The 23,576-nt window shown below is 39.1% G+C and overlaps 1 protein-coding gene across 2 annotated transcripts in view; it reads left to right on the top strand.

The window, feature by feature from the left end:
• The window catches only part of COG5 (component of oligomeric golgi complex 5), a 280,119-nt gene that overhangs the window by 235,527 nt on the left and 21,016 nt on the right, over positions 1-23,576 (top strand). For both annotated transcript variants that reach the window (XM_021102595.1, XM_021102596.1), the window contains 4 exons: positions 2,819-2,929; positions 4,393-4,455; positions 15,716-15,819; positions 18,716-18,953. In XM_021102595.1, coding sequence (XP_020958254.1) covers positions 2,819-2,929; positions 4,393-4,455; positions 15,716-15,819; positions 18,716-18,953 — 516 coding nt within the window. The remainder of the gene's footprint in view (positions 1-2,818; positions 2,930-4,392; positions 4,456-15,715; positions 15,820-18,715; positions 18,954-23,576) is intronic.

The raw sequence follows: 23,576 nt of genomic DNA, 5'->3' as shown, positions 1-23,576 counted from the left end.
GAATTTAGCCATCTTATTATCTTAACCTTAGTTTTCACAGGCTTTCAAAGTTTTCAGAGGGTTTTCAGATAACCCTTGTAGTGTCAGAAGTTTTCTTTCTATACTTTTTTGTCTTTTTGCCATTTCTTGGGCCACTCCTGTGGCATATGGAGGTTCCCAGGCTAGGGGTCCAGCAGCCACAGCAACGCGGGATCCAAGCTGCATCTGTGACCTACACCATAGCTCATGGCAACGCTGGATCCTTAACCCACTGAGCAACGCCAAGGATCGAACCCGAAACCTCATGGTTCCTAGTTGGATTTGTTAACCACTGAGCCACGATTCCTTTCTGTACTTTTTTAAAAACAGCTTTATTAAAATATAATTCCCTCATTTAAAATGTACAGATCATTGGGTTCTTTTCTTTTTTTTTAAAGCATATTCACAGTCAAATTTAGAATATTTCATCACCCCAAGAAGAAATCTCCTACCCATTAGCAGTCACTCCCCAATTTCCCCTTTAACAATTACTAATCTACTTGTTGTTTCTGTGGATTTGCTTATTATGGATATTTCATGTAAATGTAATCATTTAATATGTGGCCTTTTGTAACTGGCTTCTTTTTACTTTCAAGGTACAGCTGTGTTGTAGCAGGTGTTAGGATTTAATTCTTTTTTTTTTCTGAGTAATGTTCCATTGTATGGATATACTACATCTTATTTATCCATCGCTAGTTGGTTTACATTTGGGTTCTTTCCATTTGGGGCTATTTTGCTGTGAATAATGTTGTTGTGAATAGTTGTATACACGTTTTTGTCTGAATATGTGTTTTTATTTCTTTTGTGTATGTAACTAAAAGTCAAATTGGGGGTATATACTCACCCTGTTTATCTTTGAGGAACTACCAGATTGTTTTCCAGAGCATCTACTCCATTTTAAATTCTCACCAGCAATGCACAGTTTCTCTCCATCCTGGCAAACATGTTATTACCTGTCTTTTTTATTGTAGCCTCCTAATTGGTATAACATGGGCCTTTCTATACTTTTAAACCTTGCAATGTGATCAGTTCTCATTAATAAGATGATCTCAAAAAAAAATGATCTCGACCCTTTTCTAGCACTGAGCATGTCTCAATTAAATGTGGAATACGTAAAATCAGTGGACATAAGATATGAAAAACTGTCTTCCCATTTCTTTCTGAGGACTTCAAAGTTATTCGGAAAGAATCTCAAGAAAAGTAAGAGATTGGATTTATTTTTAAAGGCACAGCTAGAATCATAACCTCTAAATTCCATGATAGACAGATACATATTTAGCATCTGACCCCCTGCGTCTACCATAAGCATCATTGCCACCGTAATCTCCAGAGTGCCTTCAGAGCCTCTCCCTACCTCAGCATAGTACAGGGCCCACCATCTGCTTTCTTTCTCCTGGGGGCTCAGATCTTCTATTCCTGTTGGCTCACCACATTATAGATTAAATTGGACTTTTAAGCTCATCGGAGAACTAGCCATTAATTTTTAACATAGTTTCTGTAGGAAAAGTACAGGTTTTTTTTCAGTCCACCAACTTACAGATGACTGTTTAAGAACACAACTTACTTATAGGTTGGTGACTCTCTGTGTCCATGAGGAAAGACATAATAAGTTGGAGTTATTTGACCTAATATCAAAAAGCTTTGTTGACTTAAAGCCCGTCAACATGGATTGTAACTTTAACAAAGGATTATTCTCTTTATTTTAATTTTTGTTTTTTTTTTTTTGTCTTTTTGCCATTTCTTGAGCTACACCCGCGGCACATAGAGGTTCCCAGGCTAGGGGTCCAATCGGAGCCACAGCCACCAGCCTACACCAGAGCCACAGCAACGCGGAATCCAAACCGCGTCTGCGACCCACACCACAGCTCACAGCAATGCCGGATCCTTAACCCACTGAGTAAGGCCAGGGATTGAACCCGCAACCTCATGGTTCCTAGTCAGATTCATTAACCACGGAGCCGTGATGGGAACTCCCAACTTCCTTTTTAACCTATGAAAAATAAGAATAATATCCTTCTTTCACCACTCATTTCACTGGAATATTATGATGACTATCAAATGAACATAGTATGCAGGTTAGGTTTATTTCTTCCTTTCTCCCTCTCTTCCTTTTTTTCTTCTTTATTCTTTTTTGGGGGGGGGGGCGGCTTACTTCCAAAGTTTTGAGTAGAAAAAAGACTGTCGGCAGAAGGTATCCTTCAGAAGTTCTGTGCTTATGTATCAAAATAACAGCACATACTGGACTTTGGGGTTGCACTTCCCTCAGGAGAGCATCAGCTGTGACGGACTGATGAAGGATGTTCTTCCCGCGCAAGACTAATTAGGCTTCCGCACCTATGGTGTCGTCTCTACAGAGATTCCTGGCTCTGCCTAAGGTCCAGAGCTTGACCTGAATATTTCCAATTAGGATTCACTTTGTCAGGGGACCATAAAGTTCCCCCCAGTTATTTATTTATTTATTTATTTATTTATTTATTTATTTATTTATTGTCTTTTTGCCATTTCTTGGGCCACTCCCGCAGCATATGAAGGTTCCTAGGCTAGGGGTTGAATTGGAGCTGTAGCCACCGGCCTACGCCAGAGCCACAGCAACACAGGATCCGAGCCGCGTCTGCAACCTACACCACAGCTCACAGCAACGCCGGATCGTTAACCCACTGAGCAAGGGCAGGGACCAAACCCTCAACCTCATGGTTCCTAGTCGTATTCGTCAACCACTGCGCCACGACGGGAACTCCTCCACCCCCCCCCAGTTAAATATGAACTTTTGGTCATTTCTTTTTGTGTTGCATTCTTACAGCTCTCCACACAAGGAGATGCAAGTCAGGTGATTGGGCCTCTTACAGAAGGGCAGAGAAGAAACGTGGCAGTAGTGAATTCACTATATAAGTTGCACCAGTCGGTAACAAAGGTAACCTTTATTTTAATTAAGTTCTTTTGACTTAACTGCAAGTTCTTTCTTCTTGTCCCGATTTAAACCACTATGAATTACTATTTCATTTTTTGCAGAAGAATACAATGAAAATATGATTGTGAAATACGCTGAGGCTTGAACTCTTTCTAAACAATATTTGATCCTGATTCTTACTATTTATATGGCTTTTTGTGTATACACTTAGTTTAAAACACATGAACTGTAGATCCTCAAGTTTGCTTGGTGTAGTCAAGTTTATTGAACAAATGATTTAAGGATGAATTGTACATGCTTTATACCTATTAGAAAACATAATTTAATATCCTGTGGGTGGTAGTAAATTACAGTAAAGCTGGTAATGACAAGAACTCGTAAGCCCTTTAACATGTCAGAGAGGTTCTATCTTTGCCCCCCAAAATGGGGGAGGAGATGCATTAAAAACAGTGAACTTTTATGATATAATCACTGAAGACAACTTGTAGGTAGAAATTTTCTTTTTCTGTTGTTGTTCTGCTAATTTTTTTTTTCAAATGACTGGATATTAACTTGTTTGCCTTCATATATTATGTCTAAGATGAACTGTAAACTTAATTTTGGGAAAACATCACTTTCCATCCCACGTTTGATTTAGTCACTTGTGTTTTCTCCCTATTAATGATTTTCAAAATGTTTGGTAAGTACAGAGATGGTTAGAAGCCAAAGATTAGAGGATGTTAAAAAATTTGACCTCTAATACGAGCTTTTTGTATGTTAGATTGTACCTTAGAATATTATAACAATTTTTGATTTACTTAAAATTTTTAACAAGTTCTTTTATCAATTATGGGTTTCCAAAAATGTGTATTTTTGCATGCTAAACAAAATCTATTTTTAAAAGTTATAATCAGGTAAATCTCAGAAAACTAAATAACAAAAGTAAATAAAGAATATATGATATAGTTTCTATTTCCTTTAATTACTGTAAAGAGCCATAAGCAATGAAAATTTACATTTATTTAGCCTGATTTAAATGCCTTTACTGATACTTTCAGAATTTTGATAATGTTGGCATTGATTTGTAAAAAAGGGAAACATTTGACATTTGTATTTTAAAGACTTGTTAAAAATTATAATCAACCTCAAAAAAGTGAGTCTGAGTTTTTTAAAAGAAGTAAATATGGCTTTAGACTGACCTTTTCAGGTTAAAACTTTGTAATGAAAAACTAAAGTGCATAAAGGAAAGCTACCTCTTAGAATTCTTAGTGTTTCAATTATTTGAAGTAGATCTTTGCTTTATGTTGGAAAATACTTTTAAACTTACCCTAACTACTAAATACTAATGAATTTTTAAAACATGTATGAGATACTACTCTCAAGTAATGATAGTATTTTATATGTGGCTTGTGGAAACAATTTAATCATGTTCTGATCAAAATTAGTGTTTATAAAAATAAATAAAACTATAACTGGATTTATTCTAGGTGGTTTCCAGTCAGAGTTCATTCCCACCAGCAGCTGAGCAAACTATCATTTCGGCCCTAAAGGTAAAGGAATTTAATCTTTGACTCTGGGAGTGGGTTTTAGAATTATTTGTTTGGATGAGTGGGAAGTGTCACATTTTAAAAATAGTTCAGAATCTTCTACATTTGCCAAAAGTAGCATGTTGATAATTATCCTATAAAGAGAGCCTACATGTGTGCTTATATCTTCTAGAATTTAAAAATAGACCGTGTTGATGTCTGCAGACTGTATTCCACTTATGATCCTTGTATCATAAGCTAGAGAGGCAAGAATCTTAAAAGTATTCACTGCACCTTAGGGAAGTACAGCCCAATTATCCCAGCAAAGCAGTGGTTCTCCACCAGGGTGATTTTGTCCCCTAAGGGACATTTAACAATATATGGGTACATTTTTGATTGTCATGACCAGGGATCAGGTGCTACTTGCCTCTAGTGCTGGAAATTCTATTAAATATCCTGCAGTGCACAGGACAACCCTCCAAGAATTATCAGGCCCAAAATGTCAGTAATACCAAGGTACTCTAATGTGTTTCTGTAAGGTGTGACACCAGGGACAATTCCCATTTTTACATGTAACATAAATATACTCCCTTTCTAGTACTCAGGAAGTCTGAGAATCTGAACTTCTGAGGTCAGATTCTGTCCATAGGTAAAAATAATGTTGGGGGAGTTCCTGTTGTGCCGCAGTGGAAACAAATCCTGCTAGGAACCATGAGATTGCAGGTTCCATCCCTGGCCTCACTCAATGGGTTAGGGATCCGGCATTGCCCTGAGCTCTGGTGTAGGATGCAGACGCGGCTCGGATCTGGCGTTGCTGTGACTGAGGTGTAGGCCAGCAGCTACAGCTCCGCTTAGACCCCTAGCCTGGCAACCTCCATATGCCACACAGGTGTGGCCCTTAAATGACAAAAAAGATGAATAATAATAATAATAATAATAATAAAAATAAATAATATCGGGGAGTTCCCGTTGTGGCTCAGTGATTAAAGAATCCAACTAGGAACCATGAGGTTGAGTCCCTGGCCTCGCTCAGTAGGTTAAGTATCCGGTGTTGCCGTGAGCTGTGGTGTAGGTCACAGATGCAGCTTGGATCCCGCGTTGCTGTGGATGTGGTGTACGCTGGCAGCTGTAGCTCTGATTAGACCCCTAGCCTGGGAACCTCCATGTGCCTCCGGTATGGCCCAGAAAAAACAAGTAATAATAATAATATTGGCATGAGATTCAGATTCAGAGCCACGGTGGAGATTCATGGTTCATAATAGGTAACTCTTTTAAAAAGAAGCAGAGAATTCATTCTTATAATAGTAAAAGGTACCCTTTATTTAGCACCTGCCACTTGCCAGTCACATGCAGTATGTTGAAATATTCAATATTCAAGTTATTATCAAGACAGCTATTATAAAAACAATATTGAAGGCAGCCATTAGGTATTATTATCCCCATTTTATACATCTAAGAAATAATACTTTGCTCAAAGTCATATAGCTGGGGAACCTAAATCTCAGTGACTCAAAAGAATCCTGTTTATTACTACATCATCCATTGCCACCATCATCCATTCATTCATTTATTAAATGCTTGTTTAATACTAACTAAATATATAAGTAACTTTGCATATAGTAAAGCAAAGTCTGGAGCTCAGCTGCTTATATATGAATCCTGTCTCTGTTTCATAGAGCTATTTATCTAATGACCTCAGACAAGTTAGTAAGTTTTCTCTTGCCTTAGTTTGTACATCTAAAAAGTGCTACAGTATACCTTCACAAAGGCAATAAGTGTCAACTATTAGATTGAATTTAGGTCACTTGGGTACAGTTAAGAGAGAGAGAGAAAAAGAGAGATGGTCTACCAGTAAACTCCAGGGAGATATATTTAATACAAAGAAAGAACAATGAGAGTGAGGAAGAAAATTGGGAGAGATGGTGTCACAAATCCTAAAGGAGAAGGGAACTTCTGAGGTCAGATTCTATCCGTAGGTGACATAGGTGGGGGATTTAACAGACCGCAAAACTTAAGGAGACTAAATTCATATATGAGGTAGGAGGAGACAGTCTGTTTTTCCCCCAACATAGTAAAAGTACGCTTGGATGTTTTCTCTCTACCTTTTTTCTTTTTCCCAGGTGTGCTTATCTCATTAGGATGAAGTATGATAAAGCTGCCATAATAAGAGTAGTTTTTTAGTAGGAGTTGTTCAGTTTATTGATAATCAATAGATACTATAAAGTCAAGCCAGTAAGACAGACCAAAGGTCCTAATGTTCTTGCTTCCAGGCAGCGAATAGATGTGGTCTTCATTTCTGTGTATAGCTCTACATTTTGTCTTTATTTTCTAGCTGTAGCTGTCAAATATTCTTTTTTCAATTTAATTTTTATTTTATATTGGAGTATAATTGATTACAGTGTATTCGTTTTAGGGGTACTGCAAAGCAGTTCAGTTATACATATAACATATATCCATTCTTTTTCAGATTCTTTTCCCATATAGGTTATTACAGAATATTGAGTAGAGTTCCCTGTGCTCTACAGTAGATCCCTGTTGGTTATGTGTTTTATATATAATAGTGTGTTTATGTTAATCCCAAACTCCTAATTTACCTCCCACCCGCTTCCCCTCTTGGTAACCATAAGTTTGTTTTTTTTGTTTTTTTTTTTGTTTTTTGTCTTTTGTTGTTGTTGTTGTTGTTGTTGCTATTTCTTGGGCCGCTCCCACGGCATATGGAGGTTCCCAGGCTAGGAGTTGAATCGGAGCTGTAGCCACTGGCCTACACCAGAGCCACAGCAACGCGGGATCCGAGCCGCGTCTGCAACCTACACCACAGCTCACGGCAACGCCAGATCCTTAACCCACTGAGCAAGGGCAGGGACCGAACCCGCAACCTCATGGTTCCTAGTCGGATTCGTTAACCACTGCGCCACGACGGGAACTCCCCGTAAGTTTGTTTTTAAAGTCTGTGAGACTTTCTTTTTCGTGAATAAATTCGTTTCCCTTTTTTTTTAGGTTCCACCTATAAGCAATATCATATGATATTTATCTTAGTCTGACTTACTTCACTTAGTATGATAATCTCTAGTTGCATCCATGTTGCTATAAATGGCATTATTTCATTTATTTTTATGGCTAGTATTTCATTCATATTTCCATGGTATATATGTACCACATCTCCTTTATCCATTGTTCTATCAATGGGCATGCCTTGGCAGTTGTAAATAGTACTGCTGTATGAACATTGGGGTGCATGTATCTTTTCAAATCATAGTTTTCTCTGGCTATGTGCCCAGGAGTGGGATTGGTGGATCATATGGTAGTTCTGTTTTTAGTTTTTGAAGGAATTTCCATACTGTTCTCCATAGTGGTTGTACTAATTTACATTCCCACCAACAGTTGTAGGGGGGTTCTGTTTTCTCCACACCATATCCAGCATTTATTGTTTGTAGACTTTTGATGACGGTCATTCTGACTGGTATGAGAAAATACTTCATTGCAGTTTTGATTAACAGTTCTCTGATAATTAGTGATGTTGAGCATCTTTTCATGTGTTTTTTTGGCCATCTGTCTGCCTTCTTTAGAGAAATGTCTAGCTCTTCTGCCCATTTTTATTTTGGCCACACCCACGGCATGTGAAAGTTCCTGGTCAAGGGATAAAACCCACACCACAGCAAGGGCTCACACCACTATAGTAACAATGCTAGATCCTTAACCTGCTGTGCTAAAAGGGAACTCTGATCTTCTGCCCATTTATTGATTGGGTTGTGTTTGTGTTTTTTCTGTTTTTTGGTGTTGATCTGCATGAGCTATTTATATATTTTCACGATTAATCCCTTATTGGTCACTTTGTTTGCAAAGATTTTGTCCCATTCTGTGAGTTATCTTTTAATTTTGTTTATGGTTTCCTTTGTTGTGCAAAAGCTTTTAAGTTTAATTAGGTCTCATTTGTTTGTCAAACATTTTTTGATCACTACCCAAGATAAATACATTTTACATTGTACTCGTTACATAATACATAGCATTTACAAATGCATATGCATATATAGTTGCATATGTAAAGAATATGCGTCTATACACATTTCTATAATTGAAACAAAGATTTCAGAAAACAGTACTTTTCTTATTTTGTGTGATGTAGTCTATTTTATATACTCATCTACTACTTTTTAAAACGTTCTGTTACTGGTCCACTTAACTGATTTTTTGACCCCTAATGATCAGAACTCATGGTTTGAGAAAGTCCATTCTGTGGGTTAAGAAAGAGTGCCATGGAGTTCCCTTATGGCTCAGCTGGTTAAGTATCTGACATTGTCACTGCAATGGCTCTGGTTACTATAGTGGCGCAGGTTCAGTCCCTGGCCTGAGAACTTCTGGATGCTGCAGGCAGGGCCAAAGGAAAAAAAAGAGTGCCTGCAGTGTCCCTGCTAATTAGAAACTGAATTGCTTGTGTTAACAGACTTCAATGAAATAGTGTTGGCCTTGCTTTTTAGTTAAATTTTATTAAAAATCATTATGACATACTACATGAAGAACAGTAGATCCAGTCGTGGTGTAGCCAAAACAAATTGACTAGGAACCATGAGGTTGCAGTTTCGATCCCTAGCCCCTCTCAGTGGGTTAAGGATCTCGTGTTGCCATCAGCTGTGGTGTAGGTCGCTGATGCAGCTCAGATCTGATGTTGCTGTGGCTCTGACGCAGGCCTGCAGCTGTGGCTCTGATTCGACCCCTAGCCTGGGAACCTCTATATGCTGCGGATGTGGCACTAAAAAGAAAAAAAAAAAATTGCAGAACAAACAAAACCCTCTGACTCAAAGAACAAAAGAGAATCTTGTATTTATCAAACTGTAGGAAACTTAAGTACATCACTTTGAATTAGGGTAGAATGTTATAAAGCATAAATGACTGCAGCCCAAGAACCAAAAATCTATATGCTTTTATTTCTTGACAGTAAAGATACTAAACACACTTTTTTTTTTGTCTTTTCTAGGGCCTCTTCCCGCGGCATATGGAGGTTCCCAGGCTAGGGGTCTAATCGGAGCTGTAGCTGCTGGCCTACGCCAGAGCCACAGCAACACAGGATCTGAGCCACGTCTGCAACCTACACCACAGCTCATGGCAACGCCAGATCCAGATCCTTAACCCACTGAGCAAGGCCAGGGGTTGAACCCACAACCTCATGGCTCCACTGCGCCATGACGGGAACTCCCAAAACACTCTTTTTTTTTTTTTTTTTCCCACTGTACGGCAAGGGGATCAAGTTATCCTTACATGTATACATTACAATTACATTTTTTTCCCCCACCCTTTGTTCTGTTGCAACATGAGTATCTAGACAAAGTTCTCAATGCTACTCAGCAGGATCTCCTTGTAAATCTATTCTAAATTGTGTCTGATAAGCCCAAGCTCCCAATCCCTCCCACTCCCTCCCCCTCCCATCAGGCAGCCACAAGTCTCTTCTCCAAGTCCATGATTTTCTTTTCTGAGATGTTCATTTGTGCTGGATATTAGATTCCAGTTATAAGTGATATCATATGGTATTTGTCTTTGTTTTTCTGGCTCATTTTACTCACTATGAGATTCTTTAGTTCTATCTGTGTTTCTGCAAATGAGTGAGGTCAGGGTTTGAACCGGCATCCTCATGAAGTTGTGGGTTCAAACCCTGACCTCACTCAGTGGGTTAAGGATCCAGCGATGCCATGAGCTGTGGTGTAGGTCACAGATGTGGTGTAGGCTGGCAGCTGGAGCTCCGATTCCACCGCTAGCCTGGGAACTTCCATGTGCCATAGAGGCAGCCCTCAAAAGAAAACAAACAAACAACAAACCCATATAATTTTTTAAATAGACAAAGAAAAATCTGTTTGATGAAACAATGCCATCTATAATTTTAATAGGTCCCAGTAAACCAGGAATAGAAGTTGTTCAATCTGATAAAGGCCACCTAGGAAAACACTTTACTTTAAATGGTAAAATACTGAATGTTTTCAGGAACAAATTGACCAGCCCACTCTCACCAGTTCTAGGCAACATGGTACTGGAGGTTCTAGCAGGTCAAATAAGGCAAGGAAGAGAGGCATCAAGCTCAGCACAGAAGAAATAAAACTGCCTCTATCTGTACATGGAAATGATGGTGTACACAGAAAACTTAACAGGTGGGAAAGGTTTCCCACTTAGGCAAAATATTAAACAGAAGAGAGAGCATTACACGGAACGCCTTCATATAAAGGATGGGTAGAGGTTAATAACTGCCAAAGTCTGAAATAACTAAGACTGCAAAAAACCTGAAGCCTCAGCAATCCAGAATATTCCCTTGTATAGAATACCAAACCTACACAACAAAGAATCGTCATACATAAACTTGCAATATAATCACTATCCACACAAGACAATCTCGGTAATAAACGGATCAGAATTACTGGACTAAGGTGTTTAAATGCTACTTACAGATAAAGTGGTTAAAATGATTCTAAATGTATACTCATTAATACTAACTATACTATCCATGATACAGTATACAGTGCTTGTAACATGAGATGATGACCTTCAAACATTTAATTTTGGATAAAATCTCAACAAGGTAGAAAAGAAAAGACTGTTATGTGTTTGTACCCATACTTTTTAGTAAATGAAAAGTGTGTTTTGGGAGTTCCCATCGTGGCACAGTGGTTACTTTTTAGTAAATAAAAAGTGTGTTTTGGATGAAAAAATGCTCAACATCGCTGAGTATAAGAGAAATGCAAATCAAAACTACCATGAGATACCACCTCACACCAGTCAGAATGGCCATCATTAATAAATCCACAAATAACAAGTGCTGGAGGGGCTGTGGAGAAAAGGGAACCCTCCTGCACTGTTGGTGGGAATGTAAACTGGTACAGCCACTACGGAGAACAGTTTGGAGATACCTTAGAAATCTATACATAGAACCTCCATATGACCCCACAATCCCACTCTTGGGCATATATCTGGACAAAACTCTACTTAAGAGAGACACAAGCACCCGCATGTTCATTGCAGCACTATTCACAATAGCCAGGACATGGAAACAACCCAAATGTCTATCGACAGATGATTAGATTCGGAAGATGTGGTATATATATACAACGGAATACTACTCAGCCATTAAAAAGAATGACATAATGCCATTTGCAGAAACACAGATAGAACTAGAGAATCTCATAGTGAGAAGGAAATAAAGACAAAAAAACAAAAAAGACAAAAGCAGAAATTAGTGAAACAGAATAACAAATAGTAGAGACAATAAAGCAAAAAGTTGGTTCTTTGGAAAGATCAATGAAGATGATAAACTCACAGCTAGACTGATAAATAAAAAGGTGACACCAATCAACAATATAAAAAATGAAAAAAAGGTTATCTGTATAGTTCCTACAAACATTAAATGGACAGTAACAGAATATTCTCTCCATTATTCTGACAAATTAGATAACTCAGATGAATAGACATATACCTTGAAAGTCACAAAGCATCAAAGCTCATTCAGGAAAAAACAGATAACCTGGATAGCCCTGTAAATTAAATGTGTAGTTATAAACTATCTCAAAAAAAAATTCATCCCAACTGGCTTCACTGGTGAATTCTACTATGCATTTGAGAAAGCTACACAAATTTTTTCAGAAGACAGAAGAGGAAGAAACATTTCCAAAACCAAAGAATTATAAAAAAGAAAACTATAACCAATATCCTATATTACTTCAGATACAAACATCTTTAAAAAACTGTGTAAATCAAATCCAGGAATACATAAAAAGGGTAAGACCATCATGACCTGTAAGATACTTCGTTAACAGCATGAAGAACTAAAACCATATAATTTTTTTTTAGGAGTTCCCATTGTGGCTAAGCAGAAACAAACCCGCCTTTAATTCTGTCGATTTTTGACTCCTCAGTTTTGAGTCTCTATTACTAGTTGTGTTGAAGCTCTGTTATTTATGTATCTGTATTTATCATTTTTTATGCCTTACTGATGAACTGACCCTTTTGTCATTGTGAGATACCCTTCTTTAGTTTTGTTAATACTTACTGTCATGCATTCTATTTTATCTGATCTTAATTTAATATCAGTCTCTTGTCTTTTAAAGTTTACCTGATGTATATTCTGTCCATTTACTTTCAACTCTTCTGTGTCTTTATTTTCTAGATGCATCTCCTGTAGACAGTATATAGTTGTTTTGCCTTCTGGTCTATTCTGATAATCTCTGTATTTTAATTGTGGTGTTTAGTCCATTAACATAGTACAGTTACCAAACAGGCTTTATTATTTGATTTTGTTTGTCCCCTTTGTTTTGTTTTGTTAATTTCCCCTTTTCCTCCTCTTCTGCCTTCTTTTGGATTATTTGAAAAGGTTTTTTTAATTTCATTTTAATTTATTTGTTGCATTTCCGTCTACAGGGCTGTGTGTTTTTGGTTTTTGTTTTTAGTTTTTCTGTGGATGTGTGCATCCTTAACTTTCCTCAGTCTTTTAGAGTTAATATTGTACTATGTCAAGTGAAATATAAAACTTTGTATTTGTCAAAGTACCTTTATATCCACTTTCATGTAGTGTGATTTTCTTGGCTTAAAATTTCCATTTTGACTCTTTTTTTATATTTTCAGTCACTCAACTGAGATTTCTTACTATTTTTTTTTATTAGGGGCATTTTTTTTCTGTACCTCACTGAAGTTCTTGCCTGCATAATAATTGTAGAGTCTGTATCATTTCAGAGTTGTCAGCTATTGATTGTCTTGTCCCTTTAGAATTGATAACATTTCCTAGCTTTTTATATGTAGCCATTTTTAATATATCCCAGACAGTGTGGACATTATATTGTGTAGACTTGGTATTTTTTTGTATTGCTCCTAAAGTGTTGACAGGAGTTCCTTTGTGGTGCAGTGGGTTAAGGATCCAAGTGCTGTCACTGCAGCAACTCAGGTTATGGTCATGGCACAGTTTCAAACCGTGGCCTGGAAATTGGTACCTGCTGTTCTTCTTTCACAGTGTCTCCACCTGGTCTGTCATCTCTATTCTTGCTGCTCTGATTTGGTTCAGGCACTCACCACTTTTGCAGGTGTACTCCTAACCTTTAGTCTAACTCATGCAGTCTACTGTCCAGCATGACTTTTCCCAAATTCAGATCTTTTCTGTTTCGTTTTGTCTTTTAGGGCCACATCCGTGGCATATGGAGGTTCCCAGTCTAGGTGTCCATTCGGAGCTACAGCTGCTGGCCTACGCCACAGCCACAGCCACATCAGATCTGAGTTGCATCTGCGACCTATACCACAGCTCACAGCAATGCCAGATCCTTAACCCATTGAGCGAGGCCAGGGATTGAACCCACAACCTCATGGTTCCTAGTTGGATTCATTTCCTCTGTGCCACAATGTGAACTCCCCAAATTCAGATCTTTAACCACTTTTTTTTTATTGCTCAAAACCCATCTTTGTTTTCCCAGTCCCTTCAAGATAAATTCCCATCTTCTGTGGAGACTACACAGAGTGCATCTGCTGTCTCTCTTTTACGTGGACAGGCCCCTCACACTATGTTGAACATTTTTTAGGTCCCCAGATGCATCAGCTTCCCCAGGCTCCTTGCCTTTGATGGATGTGCTCCCAACCTCACCCACCCCACAACTCACACTTGGTTCCTACCTATTTTGATCTTTTAAGTACAGTTCAAGCAATACCTTTTGTGTTTCAAAACCTCTCAGGCTAAGTTGGAGGTCTCTCCCAAAGCCCTCTATACAGCATCATATCACCACAGCGTATCTGTTGTCACTAGGTTCTAAGCTCCCGGCAGGCATACTGTGTGTGCACACATTCTCTCCTGCTCTCTGTCTGTTTTCATCCTTTATTTCAGGAAGGAAAGCCTAGAGGGATGCGGGGAGGGGGGTTAAAGAGAAAATGCAGAGCCCACCTTTCTCTCTCAGTCCTATATACATATGCTTATTTTTACCAGAGATTTATGGCTGGAGATGACATTTAGGAATTTAATGAGTAAAGGTCCTATTTAACCTTCTCTCATTGATTTTAACCGTATGAGCCATCCATTTTCCTTATATGTAATCATATAAGGAAAAGTCATCTATTTTCCTTATATGTAATCAGCATTGAAGCATATATAATTTACATAAAATTTAGATCTTTGTGTGTTTACAGAGGCCCAATCTAATTTTCACAGTGAAAAGTCATACTAGAGTTCCTGCTGTGGTGCAGTGGGTTAAGAATCCAGCTGCAGTGGCTTGGGTTGCAGCAGAAGTGCAGGTTCAATCCCTGGCCTTGCCCAGTGGGATGAAGGATCTGGCACAGATGTGACTTGGATTTAGTCCCTGGCCTAGGAACTTCCATATGCTGCAGGTACAGCCATTAAAACAAACAAACAAACAAAAAAAAAACCCCAAAACTCCTCGTACCTAAGGCCTAGGGTCTTACATAACCTAACCAGTGATTATACCTCACAGTAGAATAGTTTCTCAACCTCAGCACTGTTGACATTTTAGGCTGGGTAGTTCTGTCGTGGGAGCCTAACTTCTGCATTGTAGGAAGTTTAGCAGCATCTCTGTCCTCTTTCCACTAGATGCTAGTAGCAGACGCCTCCCCCACCCCAGCTGTGACAGTCAAAAATGTCTCCAAACATTGCCAAATGTCCTCTGTGGAGCAAAATTGCCCCCAGTTCAGAATCACTGCTATAGAATGCTACAAACAGAAATCTAATCCATGAAATGTCTAGCTGTTCTACCCTCTAAGAATCACTAGCATATTTATTATATTCAGTCTGATCAAAAGCATATGATGTTCTAGTTTTGAAGAATTACTTTTGGTCTTGCCTCACTCTTTTAGAAACTTTTTAAAATGTGTAAATTTGATCTTTGCTTCTTAAGTGGCACTATCCCTTCTTTTCTCTAAGGGTTCATTTGGGCATTTCACTTGCTAAAAATTTAAGACAAGTGGGGGAGTTGAAACTTTCCACATTTTTTAAGCCTTAAAGATCATTACTGACAGCAGTTAGAAGAGCAGACTTATGTTGCATTAGTATAGTTAAACTGTATAGTCTGAATTTGATATAATAAGAAAATGTTTAATCAAAGTGCTTCTCACAACTCCAATTCCTTGGTGTTTGGTCATTTTAAATTTTACCTGTTTTGGAGTCTGCTGATGGTCTAGCAGTTAAGGATGCAGCATTGTCACTGCTGTGGCTCAGGTCACTGCTGTGACTTGGGTTTAATCCCTGGCCTGGGAACTTCCGCATGCCACAGATACACAGCCAGAAAATAAATTTTTCTTCTCCTTAATTTCACATTCTTTTCAGGCGATCCATGTGCTAATGGGAAACGCTGTGCAGCCCTTACTGACATCAGTGGGAGATGCTATAGAGGCCATCATCATCACTATGCACCAAGAAGATTTTTCTGGGTAATAACTTTCAATCAGTGTCTTCACTACCTTTTTTGCATTTGTTTTCCATTCCCACCTCCACCTCTACTCTTTGGGCCTTGTACGAATTAGAGCCTCTTGTGATGGGGTTGGCTTCCAACCTTATCTTGCTATTTTATTCATCGAGCACCATTAGCAGATTAAATTTTTTCAGTTCTTGTTTTCATCATTTCTCTCCTGTCATTGAAACATAGAATCATTAACATCTATGGGACTCAGCACTTCAGGATGTTTGGTACCGCTTTCCCTTTGCAGTTTTACCTTTTTCCTCACTTCTCAAAAATAGCCTATGCTTGAGCCTCTGGTGTAAGCATGGCATTCCTTGTACAAAATGTCCTGCCTCTGCCACTCTGCTAGTCTGATTCCTGCTCTGGCTTTGGGGGTAAGATCCTGCCTAACCTCATCCAAAGATGACTTTCCTTTCTCAGAGATCTTATGGCAGTCTAATCTGGTCATATCACTCCCAGCCACAAACACTCTGGTATTCCATAGCTGTTTCTTGTGTGTACTGCTGATCTATATCATATGTATCTTGAGAATAAGAATCATAGTTCTGGAGTTTCCGTTGTGGCTCAGCAGTAACGAACCTGACTAGTATCTATGAGCACCTGGGTTTGATCTCTGGCCACACTCAATTCGTTGAGGATCTGGCATTGTCACGAGCTGTAGCGTAGGTCACAGACTCCGCTTGGATGTCGTATTGCTGTGGCTGTGGCCTAAGCCGACAGCTTCAGCTCTGATTAGACCCCTGGCCTGGGAACTTCCATATGCAGCAGGTGCAGCCCTAAAAAGAAAAAAAAAAAATCATAATTCCTGGCTTTACTGATATGTTTTAAGTAGAGTAAAATGGTTTTGACTTAGTATATTAGAAAACTATCTCTAAAGAATTTGAAATAGTTACTTGCACATTCTTAGAGTGATTAAAAAAATTAGCCATACTAGAGAGTTAAACACACATATATTAGTGTGTAGCTATGCGTTTTATATGCCTACTTCATAGTTACTATTTTTTAACTATCCTGTATATTTATATTGTTTTACAGAGGATATGCTTTATTAAATTTCTGACCATTAGCCTGTAGAAAAATTATGTGATTATTATACTGTCCTTTAATTTTTCATGTCATTTATTTCATTAGCAAGGTATCTTGAAAGATGAAAAAGTCTCACTGAGGACCCCAGAATGACTGGTGACACTTGGCATGCATGCGTTTCTTTAGTCCTGCCCTCTGCCTCTGTGCGTGGGCCCTTGTTACAAAGACCCTCACATTTCTGCCCAGCTTCCTACGGGCACTACATCAATTGAAAACCTCTTACTAAATGCTTTGACATAATTGGGAAAACTGAGCTTTAGCAATTGCCAAGAAAATTGCTAAATAAATATATTCTAATAAATTTAAAATCAAGCCTCTAATCCACACTGAGAATTACTAATATGTATTTCAGAATTTTGTCTAATATGTAGTTTTACTTATATGGACACATGCTTATGGAACTTGTTTTAGTATGTTTTCTAAACCTCAAGGAAGTCATATCTGTTGGCCAGATTAAAATTCTTCAAACAATCTTCCAGAGTCGTACCAAGATGATGACAGTGCTTTTGAAAAAGCATAAGAAGATTAGAAAGAGATTGGTCCTTTTTAAATTTTTTGCTGCCTAGCCTTTTGGACTGACAAAATCTGAAAAAAGATAAGCCATGATGGTCTGACTTTGGCAAAACCAAACCCCATGTAAAGATTGCCACCCACTACTTACTAAGGTGTTGCTGTACTCTGAACCAGGCAGCACCCCACCTTGTGACAATGGCAGGTGGCAGCATTCTACTGTGTCTCCTCCATGGCCTGGCCATAGTTAGGACATTCTTTCTTACACCTGAATGGAATCTCCTCCTGCTGGAATGTCATGTGCTTTGTCTGTTTCTGTCTGCTTTCTGGAAGTGGAAGACCTCTGGTTAGCATCCTACTTGTAATGACCATTGCTGTATTTTAAAATAATTGAGTTTACCTCAGTCTCTTGCTCTGGGCATTTGCATCATATCTGCTGTTCTTCCCTAGACCATTGCCAGTTCTCTACATCATTCTCAGAATATGGAAACAGTTATTTTTTGAAAAAGATTCAGCAGTCTATAGCCAGTGAGCTCATTGGCTAGCTAATTAATATCAGGTGATTTCTAATTTTGGCATAACTCTTCTTTCCTATAAATATTTCTCATTCTTTTCATATATTCTTTAAAGAGCAATTATAAACACTTATAAATTATAAATAGTATTTCATGGAGCATCAGCTGGCATCATCTGTTGATCCAAATTAAAGCCTTTCCAAACATCATCTGGGAGGAAAAAATTGCACACCATGTGTATTGTTACATAACCAGTTCCACAGTCAGAATTCTACTATTGGACTGATTGGATTAAATAGCACAAGCGCAGAGCTATCTTTGCCAAGAATTTGGGGAAGGCAGCATTTTTCTGTTGCTACAAAGTGTAAAATCCTATTTCACTATCTATTATTGATGTATTCCATTTTGCATCCACATGTGTGCGGATGGCGAGTTGTAAGCTGCAAAAAACCTTGGGAGGTCAGAGTGCATGAGGCATTTCAGTGAATCATCTAAGACAGATGGCTGTCTGTCTTGTTCTTCATAGATTGTCCGTAAATTGACTCCAAGATTCCTTCAGTCATCTTCCTAGCATCCTAAAACAGTCTTTGGAATATAATTTAAACATTATTTTATGCGCTTTAACTCTTAGCAAAAATAAACAATGCCTTTTCTACTGTAGAGGAGTGAAATTGCTTAGGAGTGAAATAGCAGGCAGAAGGGAGATAAAAGTCACATAGTGTCTTTAAGTGCCCTGGCTGGTGTTTTCTTTTGCAGATCATCCCCCGGCCCAGAAAAGCCTGATGTTCCCTGTTCTCTCTACATGAAGGAGCTTCAGGGTTTCATTGCCAGAGTTATGAGTGACTACTTTAAACACTTTGAGTGCTCGGATTTCGTCTTTGACAACACTGAAGCCATTGCCCAAAGAGCCATTGAACTTTTCATCCGCAATGCCAGTCTCATAAGACCTCTTGGTGAAGGTGGGAAAATGCGACTTGCTGCTGATTTTGCACAGGTAAATAGATACACAGCTACAAAGGGAGGAAAGTTTCAGCCTCAATATTATCTGTTAAATAAAAGACTATGTATTCTTCAGTGTTTTAAAGAGTTGAAACATGAAGAAAAGTAAATCCAAACCTAATTGGTTAAAAAAAAAAAAAAAAGGAAAGAATTTAAAGACACTTTCATATCAGATTTTTTTGTATTTAACAAAAGAATCATCAAGCATCTTTGGAATTTCAAGATTAAGTTGAAGGTAGCTCATTCCACAGTAAAGCAACATTCACCAATTTTATGTAATATGGGGCTCTTTCACTATTTTACTGTCCCACCACATCAGTATTGATAAGAATAATTGATTAACGTTGCTGGAAAATAATGTAGGCCATGAAATTTATCCTTCAAATAGTGGAAAGGGGCGGTCTGTTGTCACGTAAAGCTTCGACACATCCGTAGTCCTCTGTGGCCAGTTCAACATTCCGGGACAGTGTTCTAATTAATTTATGTGCACAGAGGACCAGGTGAATTATTTGCTCTCCCTCTATTAAATAAGAGTATCTTTCTTGTGCATAGCCACCCTCGAAATTATTCCACGCTATCTAATAAGAATGAGGTAGAGTAACATTTAAATAGCAAAACCATAATCAGCTCTTATGGAAAGGTTTTTTTCTTTGTTCTGTAGACATATTTTTTTAAAAAGCATTGGAATAACATTAGAGAAGAAGAAATGCCTCGAACATCTACTTTCATTAAAAAGATTCAGAATTCATATTTAAATTGCATGTCAAAGGTTAACTCATTTTTTTAAGGCTTTCAAAGCTGTTAGCTTTGCTGGTCTAAATAGTTACTCAAATGGAATATTCCTATGTAGTGTGCCAGATCCTACCTGTTTATAAACAGAGACAAATTGAAGTGTCGACTTTACTTCTGTGTGTATTTGGGAGCAAGTCTTGGTTCATTATTCCTGCTCCAAGGAAAGGCTCCGGAGGGCTGAGTGATGGTTGTGGACCCTCCCTCATACCTGATGGTTACAGCAAGGAACAGGTACATATCCTAATGTTTCAAGAGCTGGGCTCTTTGCATATTACTTGGTCTAGAATTAGTCACTTTCACCCCCTGAGACTACTAGGTCAGAGTAAAGAGCCTTTGTAAAATAGGCGTTTAGTAGCCTCAGCATGAAAATAGAAAATATTGGAGTTCCTGTGGTGGCTTAGCAGTTAAAGAACCTGACTAGTATCAATGAGGATGCAGGTTCCATCTGTGGCCTTGCTCAGTGGGTTAAGGATCCGGTGTTGCCATAAGCTGCAGCGGAGGTCGCAGACTCTGCTGGGGTCCCGCATTGCTGTGGCTGTGGTGTAGGCGGACAGCTGCAGCACTGATTTGACCCCTAGCCTGGGAACCTCCATCCATGTGCCGCGGGTGCAGCCCTAAAAAGACAAAAGACCAAAAAAAAGAAAGAAAGAAAGAAAATAGAAAGTGTTACCATTGGTCTGGTTCGTTTTGCCCTTCTCTTTATTTATCAGCTTAATTCTCAGGCATCTGTACATTTTGCTGTTCTAGGTGAACTCCAGCTCAACCTTTTACTGGAGTTACAGGCTGCTTATCGAAATGAAAAGACAGTATTATACCAAGACCTCCTCTTATTTGTTAAAAACACTGTGAGCTGTACTCAAATGGGTGCCTGTTCTTCTTTTCCCCTTTCCTCCTTCATTTTGTTTTTCTTTTCCTTTCTGTTCTCTCTGCTGGGTTCCCTCCCCCACCAGTTTATTTGCATTCTGCTCCAGCTGGTTCTTGAGTCACTTTCCTGGAGGCAGCACTTCAAGTCCAATTAGAGTGGCAGCAGAGCAGGAGATGGCCAAAATGAGAGCGCTGCAGGAAAAAGCTTTTTGAATTTGTTTTTTTGTTTTAATGATATGTTTCTGTGTGAAAGCTGGAGAGCATGGTCCTGTAACCCTTGCTTCTATAGCTAGCACCTGCTCAAAGTAGGGCAGGGTTGCACTCCCACTTTGCTTAAATTGTAGTCAGCATTGCTTCTTTCTTAAGCCATGTTGCCCAGTAAACCACACCTTTTCTCAGGTCTCTTTGATTAAGATAAATGAAAGCCACCAATCATTATGACTAACCTAGGCTCCAAGGCAGCCTTTGTTTTCCAATTCTTTTATAGAGGAACTGCATTTACCCAAACAGCCTTCCCTCCGTATTGAGTATATTTTCTAGCCCTGCAGTGACACTATTTGCTGCAGCCTGTGTGGTTCACTCCTGGACAGTGTTCCCGTTTCAGAACATCGTGCCACTCACTGTGTGGTGGTTCCCTGGTCCTAAGGGATGTGGGCACAGGAAAGACAGGTGCAAGCACTTCTAAGGTGAATTGCATTTGTGACCAGTGGCTTTGGCAAATAGTATCCAGCTGTTACATCATTCCTCCATATCTTAAAAATGTTAAATTGGAATTTGGGTTTTTTTGGGTTTTTTTAATTGTGGTTTCTTCTCACAACTGCAATTATGTGATAATGTACCTCAGCTTGCATCCTTGGCTGGAAGTGTTTTTCTGGAGTGAGTTGAAACACTTAAATGGCACCACCCTGACACTTATATTCATGGCAGGCATCACCTGGGACTAGAAAACCTTTTGGCTGCCTAATTATTGAAAGTTCTATCAATTTGTATTTGAAATTAAAGCTGTTGAGGTCCCTGGAATTAAGAATACACAGATCCTCTGTGGGTTTGAAAAGAGTTCTTTGATCAAAGTGCCTGCTCTTCTGGCATAAATAACAGAGAAAGACCTCAGAAGAAACCAACAGAGGAGGTTTCGGAATGCTGATTATGTAGCATAAAGTCCAGTTGCAAAAACAGCTAATGATACATGGTAAAGATTTCTTACAATCCTAGCTTCTCCCGGTGGCACCATTGCACAGGTGAAAGAGAAAGCTGTTGCCGAGTGCCATCTGGAGGGTTCGCGGTGAGGGCAGTGCCTACATACAGCCCACTTAGGAATCAGGTCAGGGCATGAGGTGGTTTCCTCCTGGTAATTAATTCCCTACTGTGACCACATGGTCTCTGTGTTTACCCTAATCCCATAGCAGCTCTAAAGCACGAAGCCTGTCCAAGGCCGCTGGGGCTCTGCTGATGCAGAATCTCTCTGGGGGCTTGTCCACACTGCCCTCTGAACCACACATTTCCCTCTGACTCTCAATTTCATGTCTTTCCTGAGGAAAAGGATGGCTTTTGACGTTGGCATTGAATTTACTCAGGGGTATGCCTAGGAATTTCTATTTATTTCTAGTGCCCTTTCAATAGACCTTTATATCTGTCTTGCTTTTTGCCTGAAACTATAAATTTAGGGAAAAAAGAACCCAAATAATCAAGATTCTGATTCCTCTTGCCTTTTCCCTTGAACAGTGTCAGGCAGGAGTGCCCTCGGCGTATCCAGAGACGCCCTGTGGTTACCCAAATGTCTCCGGTGGGTGAGGAGCAGCTCTGTAATTAGTTCACCGTGCCTGCAGAGCTGCCTGTTCACCCCCTCCAACAGGAGAGCTGGGGAGAGGCGGTCACAGATGCCATTTTTGTATCCACAGCTAATTGCAGAGTCACCTCCTCTAAAAGGAACACTTCTGCCCTTTAGAAACACGGCCTTTATTGTTTAATGGAACTCTGGCAGAAGAAAACAGTTTTTAGTACCCTAGAGGTCTTTTATGGATGAAAAATTTATTTTAAACATTTAACATTTTGAAATTACCCTATGGTGGAGAAGTCTCCTGCAGTCACCATAGATTACACAGCCATTCAAGGTCATATACTCTGATATCATAATTTTGTCCTAGCCACTTACTTGTATTAGCTCAGTCCTGCTCAAATGCTAAGGCCAAGGTTGTTTGGTTTATCTTTGAAGATGATGAAGCCCACTGGAGTAAGTGAAAAAAAAAAAATTGCCAAGAACATTTCATGAAAAATACTTAACATAATTGCAGTGTGTAGAAAACCATTATACATATGCAGTGCACGCCCACACACAGAGTCATAGGTACATGATAATCACATTTTTACTCTGTGCTCACTGTAAAACAAATGGCACATTCAGTGGGAAACCAGAAACTGCACTGAGTACACTAAACAGGTCCCAAGGAACAGCCCATAACCCATTGGCTCAAAGCTGCTCTCTTTTGCATTTTTGGGCAGAGTCTGACTTTTATTCCTCAGATTTTTCTTTTTTTTTTTTTTTCTTAAGCTGCAGTGTGCAGCAGCTTGGTCCAACCCAGGCTGCAGTGGTGAAAGTGCCAAACCCTGACCACTAGGCCACCAGGAAACTGCTGATTTCTCTTTTTATTTACCTGTTCTTTTGAATTTTAGAGAGAGAAATTCACTCACTGGTCACTGGTCACTGGTCACGAGTCACCCTCAAGACCACCTGGAGGAGGAAGCAGCCCTTCAGGGCTCCCCTGATACTCAGTTCATACATTTGATTTCACCCTTGTCACTTTGCTGAATAATAATCAGAATGTGTCTGTGTGCCCATGTATGTACACACGTACCTTTCTTACAATTTAGGTTAAAAAAAAAAAAAAATTACACTGTTTAAGTAAATATATATCCCCCTCCTGGATAAATTTGGGAGCACTCCTTGAAGGCAAGACCATCTAAT

Source organism: Sus scrofa, chromosome 9, assembly GCF_000003025.6.
Source record: "Sus scrofa isolate TJ Tabasco breed Duroc chromosome 9, Sscrofa11.1, whole genome shotgun sequence".
NCBI lineage: Eukaryota > Metazoa > Chordata > Mammalia > Artiodactyla > Suidae > Sus > Sus scrofa.
Note: the sequence above shows the minus strand (reverse complement) of the source record. Positions and strands in the feature narration are given on the sequence as shown.